This window comes from Heteronotia binoei, chromosome 6 (assembly GCF_032191835.1).
Source record: "Heteronotia binoei isolate CCM8104 ecotype False Entrance Well chromosome 6, APGP_CSIRO_Hbin_v1, whole genome shotgun sequence".
Classification (NCBI taxonomy): Eukaryota; Metazoa; Chordata; class Lepidosauria; order Squamata; family Gekkonidae; genus Heteronotia; species Heteronotia binoei.
Genome location: NC_083228.1, coordinates 124,500,330 through 124,516,566, shown reverse-complemented (window position 1 = coordinate 124,516,566; position 16,237 = coordinate 124,500,330). Strand labels below are relative to the sequence as shown.

The 16,237-nt window shown below is 44.8% G+C and overlaps 1 protein-coding gene across 1 annotated transcript in view; it reads left to right on the top strand.

Annotated features, from left to right (window-relative positions):
- SPATA16 (spermatogenesis associated 16) overlaps positions 1-16,237 on the top strand; it is a 215,920-nt gene that overhangs the window by 122,932 nt on the left and 76,751 nt on the right. The window contains exon 4 of the mRNA XM_060240907.1: positions 101-185. Within this exon, the coding sequence (XP_060096890.1) occupies positions 101-185 (85 nt within the window). The remainder of the gene's footprint in view (positions 1-100; positions 186-16,237) is intronic.

Genomic DNA, 16,237 nt, shown 5'->3' with positions numbered 1-16,237 from the left:
GAGAGAAGGGCGGGGTATAAACCTGCAATTCTTCTTCTTTTATCTGCCTTCCTTCTCTTCCTCATTCCATTTCACTTGTGCATTCTGTTCGTATCCCTAGGAGCACCATGGTTGCTGACTATGTCTACTGGCTGGCAGGAGGAACTGAGCAGCATACCAGCAAGCTCATCAAACTGTATTGGCAGGTAAGAATTGATGGCCCAGCTAGGAAGGAGGAGCCCGTCTCACTGTTAGAACCCCAAATGAAGGATTGGCGCTTAAAGAACTGCCAGCTAAGGCAGCTCTGGGGCTTATCAATCAGGAGGCCATTATGTAGCGGTAACGTATTTATAATGAAGTGGATTTTTTTTCCCAAGACTAATTTTAAGGGTAAAATTCAAGATTGTTAACCCTTGGCTCATACTTCAATTTTACGGACTGCTATAAAATTTCATCTTTGACATTGTATCATCCCGAGTGTTAGACACAGACGTTTCTCTCCCTTGGCACGCAGACCTTCCGCAAGCAGGTCTTGTATTGGGGGACACCCATACTGTATTTACTCAAATACAAGACCAGGGTTTTAAAAAAAACATATGGCATAAAAGAAGAGGGGGGGGTCATCTTCTAGTCATATACAAGCTACAGTTATGTTTGATAATGTGTGGGAGGGAATAGGGTTTCCATGTCCCCCCTGGCCACCAGCAGGGGCTTGGGGGGGGGGCGTTGCTAGATCCAGGCTGGGAAATGCCTAGAGGTTTGGGGATGGATCCTGTGGAGGACAGAGACTTCCGTGCAGTACACTGCCACGTAGTCCACCCTCCAAAGCATTCATTGTCTCCAGGGGGAAATCTCTGTAGTCTGGAGATGAGCTGTAATTCCAGGGAATCCCCAGATCCCACCTGGAGGCTGGCATCCCTATGGGGGGAGTCTTGCATTCAAGATAGCTTCCTTTTGAGTACATATGGTACTTTCAGATGCTTTCGTCCTCTTTTGGACCAATGAGCAGGGCCGGATCTATGACGGGCAAAGGGGGCGGTTGCCCCAGGCGCTGCCGGAGGGGAGGGTGCCAAATTGGGTGTGGAGGGTGCCAAATTGGGTGTGGAGTCCATTCTATGCTATGGGCCCACAAGATAGAATGGGCCCATAAGGGGGTGTCATTTTTTAATTTTGCCCCCCCCCTCAAAAAAAACATGTCAATCTGGTCCTGTCAATGAGAATTAACCGTCTAAAGAGGTCAGGTTGCCATTGATTAAAGGATGGTGTTTGTATGATACGGAGCGTTAGGCCTAGAGGTTACTCAAGCTGCGAGTTGTGCCACAGAGCTACTGGGGAGGTCAAGAGAGAAAAAAGACCATCGCTTATCAGTAGGGTGGAGACAGAATTTTGAAAGCTGTCTGCTTCAGCTCAGACACCCCTTTTGATTTGTGTTCTCCGTTGCAAGCCTAAAAGCCTTTATTTACATGCTGCTTTCGCTTCCCCCCATGCCAAATTTTCCCTGTTAAAACTAAAGCATCTTTCAATGTTATTTTTGCATCCCTTGTGTATGAACAGTGTGTAATGTAAACAGCATAGAAGCAGAATGTGTAAAAGGAATGCAAATGGTATAAATATGACATAAAGGAAAGAAAAGAATTGTGATTGGCATTGAAAGTGGGTCAAAATGAAACCACTGACAATAGTGCATTGAGGGGAAAAAAATAGCTGTATCGCCTCATCCCCACTTACCAGTATGATCTGGTGGGGAAATACCCTCGTCTTCCCCAAAAGGAAATTATACTGGATTAATTGCCCTCAAAAGTAGGAAACAAAGCAGAATCAAGTATCGTTGGGAAATTTGTTTGTTCTGTTATGATATTTGGTTTGGAGCAGGATCATATCCTTCATCTACAGTTGTTCTGCTGGTGTAGATAATATGGCACATTCATATAGCTGTATAAAGATATACCCAGTCCTGCCTGGTGACCAGCCACTCCATCCAAAACAATATTTCAGAGTCCAATTCGCTGTACAAACCTTCTGTCTCGAACTCTGGATGCTGCCACAAATAACTCCTCGCCAGTTTGCATGCACAGGTGTCACTGTCACCAAAGCAGCAGTCACTAATTCCACGCACCTTTATTTCAGCCATCTGCTTCCCACGGAATTCTTTTTCAAACCACCCTAATATTAACAGCAGATGAGGAAGGTCAATACTGGGGATTTTAGGCGATGAAGATGGGTACATTTGCCTTCGTATTTTTAACAGGAAAAAAATCTTTTGCAAACTTTTGAATGAAGCTGAGCCAACAGTACTCGGCCAAAGTTTTTGGCAGTGCAAAGCAGCCTCCTCTTTGATAAAATTTGTATTTATACGTTTTTATTGCTCTGAAGTGCCAAATTTACCACGAGGAGCATATCTGATTGGCCACATGTATCTTTCTATCACATTTTCACCCCACCCTTCCTCCAAGGAGCTTAGAGGTGGCATACTTAGTTCTCCCCTTCTCCATACTTGGCTCTCCACTAACCACTAGACCATACTAGCTCTCACAAAGCAACATGATATCCTCCTCTTCCTACTTTGGAGTCAGGAAAGCTACAAGTCAGATTGGACAACAGATCCTTGAGATTCTCCCCCCTCCCCTTCATCTGGGTCTAGAGAAGGGGTCACTGGAGGTGTGGGAGATGGATAGCTGTGAATTTCCTGCACTGTGCAGGGGGTTGGACTAGATGACCCTTGGGGTGCCTTCCAGTTCTGTGTTTCCCAACATGATCCTTGATGAGCCAGGATTACCCATGCACCTTAACTACTCTGGAAGAAACAGCCACTTTGGTAAACAGTGCCACTGACGAAATAATGAAAATAGTTTGATATTATGGACTGCTTTTGAAGGGGGAAGAGTTCTGCACCACAAGTATTGCTAATTCCTACAAAACAAAACATAAACCAGCTAAAAGCAAGGAATGTTGGGCATAATTGTTTTTTTAGATGATTTTTTAAAAAACAGATCCTTCATGGCATTTGTGCTAGTCCCAGTTAAGCATTACTAGTGCAATCTTGTTCATATGTAATGGATGGCAGGTTCTCAGCCTTGCTGTAGAGGGGACAGCCTTGCTGTAGGGCACTTTTAAAAAAAAGGATAATAAATCATATTCTAGTGCCTGCTTGTTTTCTGTTCCGCAGGCATTCAGACGAATAATGCAGTCCTGAAGTTTTTCTGTAGCATATTTTCTGCACCCATTTCAACCTAGCTTCAGGCAGGGATTTGGAAGAGACTGCTTGGGTCACCTTGGTTGATTACCTCTGTCAAGAATTAAGACAGAGGGAAATGTGGCCCTACTTGTTCTGATGAATCTCTCAATGGCCTTTGATACTATTGACCACACCATCCTACTGAGTCACTTCTTAGAGCTGAGACAAAAGGGGACTCGTGTTATGGTGAGACTTTCTCAGAAAGTACTCTTGGGGAATTCTTGATCTACCCCATGGCTGTTGGCTTGTGGGGTTCCACAAGGTTCAATCTTGTCCCCATGCTACTGATTATCAATAAGAAGCCACTGGGAAAGGTCATCAGGAGGTATTGGCTGTGGTGTCACCAGTATGCGGATGAGACTCAGATCTATCTTTCTTTTCCAGTTAATACTGACATGATACATGTGGCATATAGTTTAGTATATGGGTGTCAAACATACGGCCCACGGGCCGGATCAGCCCCACAGAGGGCTCCGATCAGGCCCTCCAGCAACTGGCTCTCGTCTGCTTCATTTTCCCTTGCCTGCTTTTTTTGGTCACCATTTTGTGTTTCCCCTGGCCAGAGCAGCAAAGCAGCCTTTCCCTCTCCCCTCTCCCTTTTCCCAAAGGGAGGAGGAGGGAGAAGCAGCCTCAGCCAATGAGGGAGTTTGGCTCTATAGCTCTACTGGGTGATTAAGTTTGCCAGGATCAATTAATCACCCTGCAGAGCTACTGAGACAAGCCTCTGTTCCTTCTAATGAATGGCTGAGGCTCCTCCCCCTCCTCGTGCCTCGGGGAAGGAAAGAAAGATTCAGAGCTTCCTTTGCCAATCCTCACCATCAGGAGAGCAACAAAGAGTGCTTTTAAGACTAGCAACATTTTAGTGATGGTATGAGCTTTTTGTCTTGCTACAGAGAAAGAGAGAGAGTGAGAGAGAGAGAGAGAGTTCTGTTGGGCTTGTTATGGGTGTAACTGGGTTCCCCTCCTCTTTTTCACTGTACTCATGCCCTCCAGTCTTTCTCAATAGGAAAGCATGTGAACTATTTGGAAAAGAAATATCAAAATTAGGCTGAGAGTGTGTTCCACCCCAGGTTTAACCAGCAATTTTTCCTTATTTTTTCTTTCACATTTTCCTTTGATTGGGGATCTTGAATTTAGACTTCCCAGATAGTAGGCTGACGCTGACCACTGTACATGGCTGTCTCTCTGTTCTTGTAGTAGTTTTTTTGGGGGGAAGTTGTATATTTTTTTTAGTTGTAGTCATTTTTCTAGGGAAAATTATAGTTTTGTAGACAAGCACATAGCCCTCAGTCTGTGCCATGGTTCCTTCACATGTTCTTGACTTGTGCATGAAGCAACTTCTGTACAAAAGCTCACAGTGTCCAGCCGCTTCATGTTCCTCTGGGTCTTAGCCTCAAAGCATTGACCATGAGATATCTGTAAGGAATGTCAATGAATCAAAAGTAGGTTTGCAACTTACAGATGTGTACACCTGAACAGCACATATTCAAGACTGGTACAGCACAGACATTGTCTGCAGTTTTTGATGCAATAATTCATAGCAAGAGGTGACACTGATCAGAGACTGTAAAACAAAATATTGCAAGTGTGCTAATATTTTAAGTATGTTTTATTTTAAGTTAAAAAAATCTTTGTGTGTCTGTGCCCTTTATAAAGTTTATATGTCCGCTACCTGGCATTACATTTTATGACACACATGACCCGGCCCGACAAGGTCTCATTTATGTCAAATCCGGCCCTCATAACAAATGAGTTCGACACCCCTGGTTTAGTATGTAGTCTTCAATGATAATAAATTAATTATTAACCATAAATGCCAGTTGGTTAGATATGCTTCCTATAGATATCCTTCATAAACCATTGCTCTGAAAATCAGAGGTGAGATGGGAGCAAACTTGTTTGTCCGCTAACCATAGGCAGGGCTTTTTTTGTTTTTTTAAAGCCCAGCAGGAACTCATTTGCATATTAGGCCACACACCCCGATGCCAAGCCAGCCGGAACAGCGTTCCTGTGTGCTCAAAAAAAACCCTAACCATAGGCAATATGAACCATACAATGGGGGCCATCAGCTTTGTCAGGCACTCCTCCTCTGTACTCTGCCCATTCAGCCAATCTCCTGTCATTTTTGCCCTATGTCAAGCCAGTTGGGCCATCATATCACAAACACTGTACATTAATATTGTCTCTCTGACCTCACACTGTTAAAGGTGTTGGAGTGAGCAACTCAGTGTGCCTGGACATTGGGGGGCTCTACATCATTCTAAGCATGTATAGGTGTTATCGCCTTGAATGAGACACTTCTCTTTGTCTTAACCTGGGAGCTGCCCTCTGAGCCCTCCTCTCTCTCAACATGGCCTTCCATGGAGACACAAGTCTCTGCCGGTCTCTCTTGTAGATACAGTGCCCTCATATTCCCACATGCATGATCGCGGACAAACTGGCCATTTGTGATAGTGAAAGTACTTTTTAGATTAGGCTTCTTTCTCTTCTTTTAATGGCGACGTGAATGTGAATTGAATCTCCTTGAATAAATGTAAGTTCACCTTTTTTGGTATACACTTCTTGGAAAATGTATTTACTGCACTCAGTATCATGCTTCTATGACTGGGCAAACCTCTGCTACATTAACCAAATAATCCAATAAAATGAAGGGCCAAACCGTCCATGACAGATTTTTTTTTAATATACACCAAAGATATAAGCATAAAGCATGCACAAGAGGAGACAAAATTGTGTTTGTAGATATCTGTATCACACACACCTAACGATCCAGGATTAGCTGTAGGGATGAATCCTTATTTATTTATTTATTGGAGGGGGGGGACTCCTGCTTCTGCACTGTTAGAAACAACGTGATCTCCAGACATCAGGAATTGATAGCATTTATCCTCATGCATGCCAAGTAAAGCTTTGCTGCTGTTTAAGGCATTGCAACAATCCAGGGTCTTTCCCCCCTTATCAGTTGGCAATTCACATTGATGTAACACCATTTGCTTTGAATAAGAAAATAGGTTTTTCTCCACTGAATGTTTTAAAAAGCTCTAAGACAAGATAGTGTCTGGGTCAGCCATAGCAGACTGGAAAATGAGGCAATTTGGCTGTGGCTGACATAATTAATCAAGCCTTCAGGGTCCTCCTTCTCCTCCTTCATTCTTTGAAACTAGGGGTGCTCAGTTTGGTGTAGTGGTTAAGTGCATGGACACTTATCTGGGAGAACCAGGTCTGATTCCCCACTCCCCACTTGCAGCTGCTGGAATGCCCTTGGGTCAGCCGTAGCTAGTTGTCCTTGAAAGGGCAGTTTCTGGGAGAGCTCTCTCAGCCCGACCCACCTCACATGGTGTCTGTTGTGGAGGAGGAAGGTAAAGGAGATTTTGAGCCACTCTGAGACTCTGAGATTCGGAGTGGAAGGCAGGGTATAAATCCCCCTCCTGTGTGATTTAATGGGCCCCCTCTCCTTATGGCCCCTAGCTATGGGGCTGAGAGCTGGCAGTGTGCTCGTGACATCAAGGCGATCCTTATCAGGAGCTCACCTCATGTGTGACTGAGGGAAACTGGGCAAGGTACATTTGCCTGTTGAGCATGTTCACCACAAGGTTCTCTTGGCGTGCCTAATTAAAATCCTCGAGCCATCCTCAGTCCCTTCCCCTCCAGGCTTCCCCTCTTTTAGCTGTTGTTCCGGGTGCGGCACCATCAGTTTGCCTTGGGCAGATCATAAATTCTTACGGATTGAAATATTTTACAGCCAGGAGGGATGATTATCTACTTTGACCTCCTACATAATGCACGGGGGACATATCATTTCACGAGCAATTCCTTCTCAAAGCCTAATATGGCTGGGTTTGCATTACAGCATATCTTCAGTCTCTCCCTTTCTCTCTCTCTTTCTCCCCTCCCCCCAATCATACACAGTCTCTCTGATTTCTCTGATAGAGAATCCATCACATGGCTTAACAAGCTGATTGGCTTATCAATTACTGGGAGTTTTTCTTCCCTTCCGAGGCTGAATTTGTCTTGATCCTGCTTTTTGCCCAATAGATCATATTACATTTTTGGCCAGATGGAAAAGATCTTTCTGTTGACAGTTACTTTTGTTTTTCCATATGCATAGACACAGACCAACCACAAAAGCACCAGTTAATCTGGACTCTGGTCACAACTCCTCCATCTTTTGTATTCATTTGGATTCCACTTGTGCAGCACCACTGGTGGTGGAGGTGGAGTGCCTTCATACCTACCCCCCCCCCCCCATGCACACACATTGGGTTAATGCAGTTTTGCTCATACACCAGCATCTTTGCATCAAGAGGTGGTGTCAGAAGTGTGTACTGCCAGGGACCTGCCAAGACTCCACAGCCCACAAGAGATCCTACCCCTGACTAAGAATGCTGGATAGCTGGGTTGCCAGCTCCAGGTTAGGAAATATCTGGATATTTGGGGGGGGGGGATGAGGCTGGATATTTACCTGGGTATTTGGGGGGTTGTTGAGGCTGGAGTATGAGAGGAGAGGGACCTCAGCGGGGTATCATGCCATACAGTCCACCATTTAAAGCAGACATTTTATCCAGGGTTCTCTTTAGTCTGGAGCTCTCCAGGCCCCAACTGGAGGTTGGCAACCCTATCAAATACATCTCGCTCCCTCCCTCTCTCTCTATCTCTCTCTCTCCCCCCCTCTGCCCATGGGAAAAGAGCCTAGAGGTTTGTCCTTTGCCATCTCTTCCAGGAGCTGTTTCTAGTTAGTCCAAGGGTCCCTGAAACATCCAGAGGACTTCTGGGCACTTTGTGGTGAGAAGTATTAGGAGATGTGCCCGTGGGTGTATTGTTCTGCCATGTGGGGCTGTGGAATCCAATAAGCTGGACCAAGAATCAAGCTTTTGGACCTTAATTAGGAGTTTATTTATTATTTCAATTTATACCCCTCCTGCCACTCCAGTGGAAACCCAAAGGGGATATTGTTGTTCTCTTCTCCTCCACTTTATCCTCACCAAGCCTCTAAAAGTTGGGGGGGGGGGGGTGACTGGCTGAAGATCACCCAGTCAGCTTCCTTGACAGAGGTGGAATTTGAACCTGGGTCTCCCAGATCCTAGACCAGCACTCCAACCACTATACCAGCCTGGCTTTTTACTACCCACCCTCACAGCTTTTTCTAAGCAGGAACACACAGGGACACAGTTCTGGCTGGCTTGGTGTCAGGGGGTGGGGCCTAATATGCAAATGAGCTCTTGCTGGGCTTTTTCTACCAAAAAGGCCCTAAGTGACACAATGGTGATGTCAGGGGGTGTGGTCTAATATGCAGATGAGTTCTTGCTGGGCTTTTTCTACAAACAAAGCCCTGCCCACCCTCAACACAAATAGGATTCCTTTTTGCTGCCACCAGTTAGAAATGCGCTCATTTCGTAACCTCAGATCCATTTCTATTTCTCAAGAAACTATTCTTCAAATTAAGAATCAACCTCCTGTTCCAACCCCCATGGATGTAGGATCAGCCATGGAAATCTCACTTAGAGGCACGCATTTCCCTCCCTCCTCTTTGGTAAACAAGAGTCAAGGAAAAGAGGCCTTTATGTGAGTACAACATGCCACCCCGTGACACTAGATTCAGAAAAAGAAATATGCAATGCTATTTGTATAAGCAACGATTTCTTACAAAAAATAAAGCATGCCACTGAACAAAAGTTGACTAATCAAATCTGAGCAAAAGAAAATAAAATGAGTAAGGCACACATCCTCTGAGCCCAGGTTTCTTATGCCCTGGCCTATTGTGATGAAGGAAAAGGGAGGCAGATAATCTTACAAGTTTACAGATTTCTGTTCATGCCTCTCTGTTTCCCTACCATTTTGTTTGCCTCCTTTCTTGAGATCTAACTTGCCTTTCCCAACTTAAGAATTCCCAGATCTTTCTCTTATGTTTTCTCAAAGGACTAGGGATACCATGAACTTTGCTGTGAATGAGTCAATCAGGTAGACTTGCCATATTCAGTGGTGGTTATACCATGCCATTCCACATCTTTACTGAGTCAGAAATAACTAGCCAGCTTCCAGAAGGCCTATGCAACCTTCATTGTTTAGTGCACCTACTGGAGCCCGAAAAAGCTTCTTTCTTCTCCTGGCTAACACAATCAACATATGTATTAATATCCTTTCCACTTGACAGTCTGAAAGGTAATGGGGGGGCGGGGGCGGAACAAAGTAGGAATCCAGTAGCACCTTTAAGACCAACAAAGTCTTATTCAGAATGTCAACTTTCGTATGCATGCATATAGTGGTAGACTGACCAGGGTGTCAGCTTGCCTGATGGCAATGGGCCTTTGATGAAGTGGGTCCCCTTAAACATTAGACAATATGTTTAAAATGTTAATGTCCTTTTAGTAGCTTGAAAATTTAATAGAAGTTCCAGTAATGCAACTAAAATTGACATTGTATTTAGGGTTGCCAGCCTCCAGATGGCGTCTGGGGAACTCCCGTTTTTACAACTGATCTCCAGCTGGCAGAGATCAGCTCCCCTGGAGAAAATGCAATCTGTATTTGCATTTAGAATCTACTGCATAGTGCCAGTAAAATGTACAACACATGCACACTGTAATTACTAAATATATATATACATTTATTTTGCAAAAGTTTTAATTGTACCTTTTCCCCGCTTATGTGGGGGGGTTCTTTTTTTCTTTTCTATTTAATAAATGTTATTTATTTCTTATAAAAATTAAATGATAGCCTTATAGTTGTGGGTGGGCCCCCTTTGTCTCCTGGCAACCAATAGTTTTAGACCCAGTTTGCCACTGCAAGCATACTTCATCAGACAATGGAATGGGGTACTGTGAGCAGAGCTATTTATAGCTGGTAGGCAGTGGTTTAGAATGCAAAGTGGTACAAAGTTAGAAGCCAATGGCAAAATAGTGAAATTAACTAAATGAAAGAACATTTGGCATGGATAGCATTTGTGTGGGAAACCAATAAAACAGTAACATGTCAGAATGGGAGAATGAGGTAATAAATGTCTGTTGATTACTCTATTGCTAGCAAGTCTGGGTTAAAATGAGGACATTTCTTTCTCAGCGGTTTTTCCGGTCCTCCTAATTTACTTTTTAACATGTAACATACAAATTCAACATTTGCCTTGTAATGCAGTAAATGTTTTCACAGATACCCGAGCAAAGCGTCATTTCAGTGCAGAAGGGGTGCTGGGGGAGGGAGAGGCAGTGACTCCTTTGCAATCCATTTAGACCTGCTGGAGCCAACAGGGATAACAGAAATGCATGCACTGCTCCTTCCAGCATAGCTGGAGCTGGAGGGGAGGAAGGAAAATTGCAGTAAAGGAAGGAGATAAACATGACTGGCAGAGAGCAGTGATGGAGGGACCCATGGACACCTGATGCCCGAGGGACCATAAAAACCCTCAGTCAGCCACGACTGCCTCAACTCGTAGAATGAGCCTATTCAAAATCATCAAGGTTACAAAGCAAAATCAATTCCTACTTCCTTAATACATGCCTTCTTGCAATCTAGCAAATAAGTCGACAATAGTTATGGCCTCACAAACATTTTTCCTTGGCTGCCTGCCCACAGGTGCTTTTTCATTTCAAACGTGTCGATGCCTAAAAGAAAAACAATAAATAGACATTTTCCATTTTGCCTGAACTTCCCTTCTGGAACACTTGGAGATGATATTTACTCACTACGGATGGCTGGGCAAGTGGCTATTTACACGCTTGCCTTTTTGTTTCTGGTATTTCTGTATTTTTTGTCCTTGCTCATTCCAGCAGATTGTTGCCTTCCATGTGCACTATCTTAGGCCCTGACCAAGAAGAAGACTGCAGATTTATAACCCGCCCTTCTCGCTGAATCAGAGACTCAGAGCGACTTACAATCTCCTATACCTATATATTCTCTCCACACAATAGACACCCTGTGAGGTGGGTGGGGCTGAGAGGGCTCTCACAGCAGCTGCCCTTTCAAGGACAACGCTTGTGAGAGCTATGGCTAACCCAAGGCCATTCCAGCAGCTGTAAGTGGAGTAATGGAGAATCAAACTCGGTTCTCCCAGATAAGAGTCCGCACACTTAACCACTACACCAAACTGGCTCTCAAGCCAGGCATCCCCAAGTTTTCTGATCCTTTGGACACCCTTAGAATTCCGACACTATGTGATGGGCACAGCCACAAAGCAGCTGCCACAAAATGGTTGCCACAGAAGGCAGAGCCAGCCATGAAATGGCTATGGGTTACCTTCAGTCACACAGTGAAGAGCCTTGTGTTGTGGTGACAGCTACGGCAAAAATATTTTTGAAAATCTGCACCGCCAACCAAATCTCCATCCATTCAGAAGCCTTGCTAGGCAGAAACCCCACCCACTTGCTGGATGCCAGGAAAAGTGTCACCAGGTGCCATAGCATTCACAGGCACAATGCTGAGAATGCCTGCCATGAAAGGTAAATGTAGTCCCCTGTGCAAGCACCAACCCATGGGGAGATGTCACATCACAATGTTTTCTTGGCAGACTTTTTTACAGGGTGGTTTGCCATTGCCTTCCCCAGTCATTTACACTTTACCCCTTCACTTTACCCCACTGTGTGATACAGAGTGTTGGACTGGATGGGCCGTTGGCCTGATCCAACATGGCTTCTCTTTGGGGAGGGACGGTGGCTCAGTGGTAGAGCATCTGCTCGGGAAGCAGAAGGTCCCAGGTTCAATCCCTGGCATCTCCAAAAAAGGGTCCAGGCAAATAGGTGTGAAAAACCTCAGCTTGAGACCCTGGAGAGCCGCTGCCAGTCTGAGAAGACAATACTGACTTTGATGGACCAAATGTCTGATTCAGTATAAGGCAGCTTCATATGTTCATATGTTCACCTCCAGCAAGCTGGGTGCTCATTTTACCAACCTTGGAAGGATGGAAGGCTGAGTCAACCTTGAGCCGGCTACCTGAACCCAGCTTCTGCCAGGATCGAACTCAGGTTGTGAGCAGAGCTTGGTCTGCAGTACTGCAGCTTACCACTCTGGGCCACAGGGCTCCTTGCCTGCCGTAAGCCATACGGAATTCTCCCAAAGATCCACAGCAGCCTTGGACCTTATTTCTCCCGCTCGTGGTATACGCTTCACAGTCTATTCTGAGCAGTGTAACTCCTCTGCAGATCCTAATTTGAAGATCATTTCCCGGCCAACTCAGTTACTTCTAAGGAACAGCTATACAGCGAGATACAAGATAATGCCCTTCAGTCCAAAGCCATTACCTTCAGGTGGCCGGCGTCGAAAGGTATTAAGCCCGCCCGCTTTGTCGGACTATTTTTTTTAGCCATCTCTTTCCGAGGCCAGGTTGTTTTAAAGCCTGTGTTTGGAAAGAGCTTCTAATCCTTTTTGTCCTTGGGGAGGGAAGGAGCCAGTCGTTTAAGTAGCAGCCCTCTTTGCAAAGCACTGGCAGCAGTGTGAAATTGATGAGGATCATGACTGCGGGCCTGCTCAGCGTCATGCTTCTGCTAGTGCAAGAAGGAAAATCCTGCTAGACAGGCACATACTCCCATTAAATTCTGTTCCTCAGGTACCAAAATTATACCCCTGTTCACCTGCCAACCAAAACCTTGAACCTTTTTTTTTAAGGGACTAAAGCAGCTGTGTTGATCAAAAACTACTTGCCGCTAATGTGGACATCCTGCAGAAGCACGTGCAGTGTGTTAAACTCAGCAATCATCTACCAGACTCTCCCCACCTTCCCCGTATCAAGTGGCAAGTTTTGCAGATCATATCCATGTCATCATAGTTTTCAGCTGGGCCATTTCCCATAATGCCTTGCCACTGCACATCAGCATGCATTTGCACTCTTTCATTGCCAGATCGATTTCTCTGGGCTCAGAAACAAACTAAGACGTCATATATGAGATCAAAATACTGGTCTAGCTAGCCTGTTTTTATCTGCCCCAACTAGCAACAGAAGGACAACCTCTCTCAGATAGGGTGCCTGCGATTTTCAAAGCAGGAGATATCTGGGATCTTTGGCATCTATGGCACTCCCCATACCATTGCAATGGAAAGGCTTATGCCCAGAATTAAACCTTATTGATCTTAAAGGTGCCACCGGACTCAAACTTGGTTCTGTTGATTCAAACCAGCACAGCAAATTTATGTTTGTTAGTTTGTTTGTTATGGACAGGTAGAACAGTTGAGAAGCACATAGTAACACAAGATGGCAATATTTACAAAAGCAGCATCACTACCCCATAGCAACAGCACAATTTCGTTGATCTCCCAGCATGGAACTTGCCAGCCACCTTGATCAACTCTGTGTGAATACTGTGTGCAATTCTGTTCACCACACCTCAAAAAGGATATTATAGCATTGGAGAAAGTTCAGAAAAGGGCAACTAGAATGATTAAAGGGCTGGAACACCTTCCCTATGAAGAAAGGTTAAAACGCTTGGGGCTCTTTAGCTTGGAGAAACGTCGACTGCGGGGTGAAATGATACAGGTTTACAAGATTATGCATGGGATGGAGAAGGTAGAGAAAGAAGTACTTTTCTCCCTTTCTCACAATACAAGAACACGTGGGCATTCAATGAAATTGCTGAGCAGTCGAGTTAGAACGGATAAAAGGAGGTACTTCTTCACCCAAAGGGTGATTAACATGTGGAATTCACTGCCACAGGAGGTGGTGGCAGCTACAGGCATAGCCAGCTTCAAGAGGGGGTTAGATAAAAATATGGAGCAGAGGTCCATCAGTGGCTATTAGCCACAGTGTGTGTGTGTCTATATATATATATATATATATATATATATATATATATATATATATATATATATATATATATATATGAATTATTGGCCACTGTGTGATACAGAGTGTTGGACTGGATGGGCCGTTGGCATGATCCAACATGGCTTCTCTTATGTTCTTATGTAATTCCAGACATATCTCCCTCCCTTCCTCCCTCCCTTCTTCCCTCCCACCCTCTCTCTGTCTCTCTCTCTCTCACACACACACACACACCCCAAATTCAAACCACATAAAAGTTCATGAGATGTGAAATCACTGTTTATTTTAACTATACTCAGTTGGCGAAACCAGGGTTTGCATCATTCATATTTCGGTTTGCCACAATTAACACTGGTTTTGTTGCCCTGACCTTGGTAGACCAGGCAAGCCTGATCTTGTCAGATCTTAGAAGCTAAGCAGGGCCAACTCTGGCAAATACTTGGATGGGAGACCTCCTTGGAATACCAGGAGTTGGGAGGACAGGGGCAGGCTTTATTCAGTCACCTCTCTGAAAATCCTCCAGGCCCCCAGTAGGGGACAATCACCAGAAGTCACCATAACTCTCAGGTGCATGCATACACACACACATGCACAAAGAGATAAGGTGAATTTTCCATTTCCCAAACCTTGTTGGCTTCAGTGCACACACATGACCATTCAAGGTAGTAGAGTTCATAAATCATGAAGCAACTGCATCTTCTTTGGACCAACCAAGTCCATCCCCTTCTCAATCATGCAATATCCTCTGCTCATATCGCCTAAACGGGTCCATCTCAGGAGTGGAAGAATAGACCCTTGGATCTAAAGCTCTCATGGATGATGCATGTTCAAGCTACCCAGAGCCCTCTTTGGACACTGCATGGAACAAGAGTCTGCAACAATGGCCTCTGCATCTGGCAACAGTATAAAGCCTCTGGGTTTCATGTGCCATTGGTTCAAATCCCCTCTCTGCAATGGAAGCGTGCAGGGTGACCTTGTGCCAATCGTGTGCTCTCAGCCTAACCTACCACAGTGAGTTGCAGTGAGGTTAAAATGGAGGCGAGGAGGGCAACGTAAGCCGCTTTGGGTCCCCACTGGGGAGAAAGGCAGTGTGTGTCAATGAAGTCAATAAATATGCCTGGAAGACACCAGACTGGAGTCTGCAACCTCAACAGCTTTATTATTTGAATATGCCCACGTCAATTTTGCTTTTCCTTATGAAAAACAAACCCTCGTTTTTGAATTTTTTTTTCTCAGAAGTGTTACTCATCAATTGCATGTAAGTGGTGTAAAAGAAAACAAACGATCATCAGCCCCAGCCATGAAAAATGAGGCAAAACCCACAACAATGGCAACCAACCAAATTGAAAAGGAGCATAACCAGCCCTATCGACTCACCCTTAATGGTTGGTATAAACACAAGGAGTCTGGCCTTCTGCCCTTGCCAGGTCAGTGGAGCATTACCTTTGGCAGGCTGCTGTAGTTACACAATTTACTCTTTTATAATGGCTTTCGGAATCCCTGGACTGCACTCTCCCATGTCTGTCTGAGGATGACCAAACTTTTCTAAAAGATGCTGGCCCTCTTCCAACTACAGCCAGGGACAACGGTGCATAAGCAGGCCTCATTTTGGGCAGGAGCTCACAGGAGCGGAGCTCTAGATTTTTATTGTGCTCTCTCTTTCTCTCCCCGCCCTCACCCTGAATATTTGCTTCTGGGCTCCATTGTTCAAACCTCCTGTGAGAATTTTGCTGAACTCTAAGATTTGACTAACTTTCTAATATTTTTCCCCAGAAAAGGGGGGGGGGGGAATAACCAAAACATATAAAGCAGACAGATGGAAACCTTCATCGTGCCACTGAGGCCACATAGGAGAAAGTAATTTTAAAAGTATGAAGGGAGTAAGGTTTGATTATGACAATTATAATTAAAAAAATGTCTTAAGGCAGATGCTGAGCTGATATAATTCTGGTGATGTCAGGGGGGTACGGCATATGCAAATGAGTTGTGCCAATGAGCTCCAGCACCTCTTTTTCTACAAAATGACCCCTGTGCACTAGCAGCTCTTCCCAGCTTTGCGGTGTGAACGGATGGCTGCTTCTTGCCCATCACTGCCCATCCAAAGTCCATTTGGATGTGCAGGCGCATCAAGCATGTTTGGGCAGCTGCTGATCAATTCAGAGGCTCCGCACAAACGAAGCAATCCTCCCTGCTCATATCTCCCTTCCAGAATTTAGAGTGACACTAAGTCTGGATCCTCTTTCTTGCAAAAAGATAAGTTGACCATTTGGTGTAGTATCTAACAC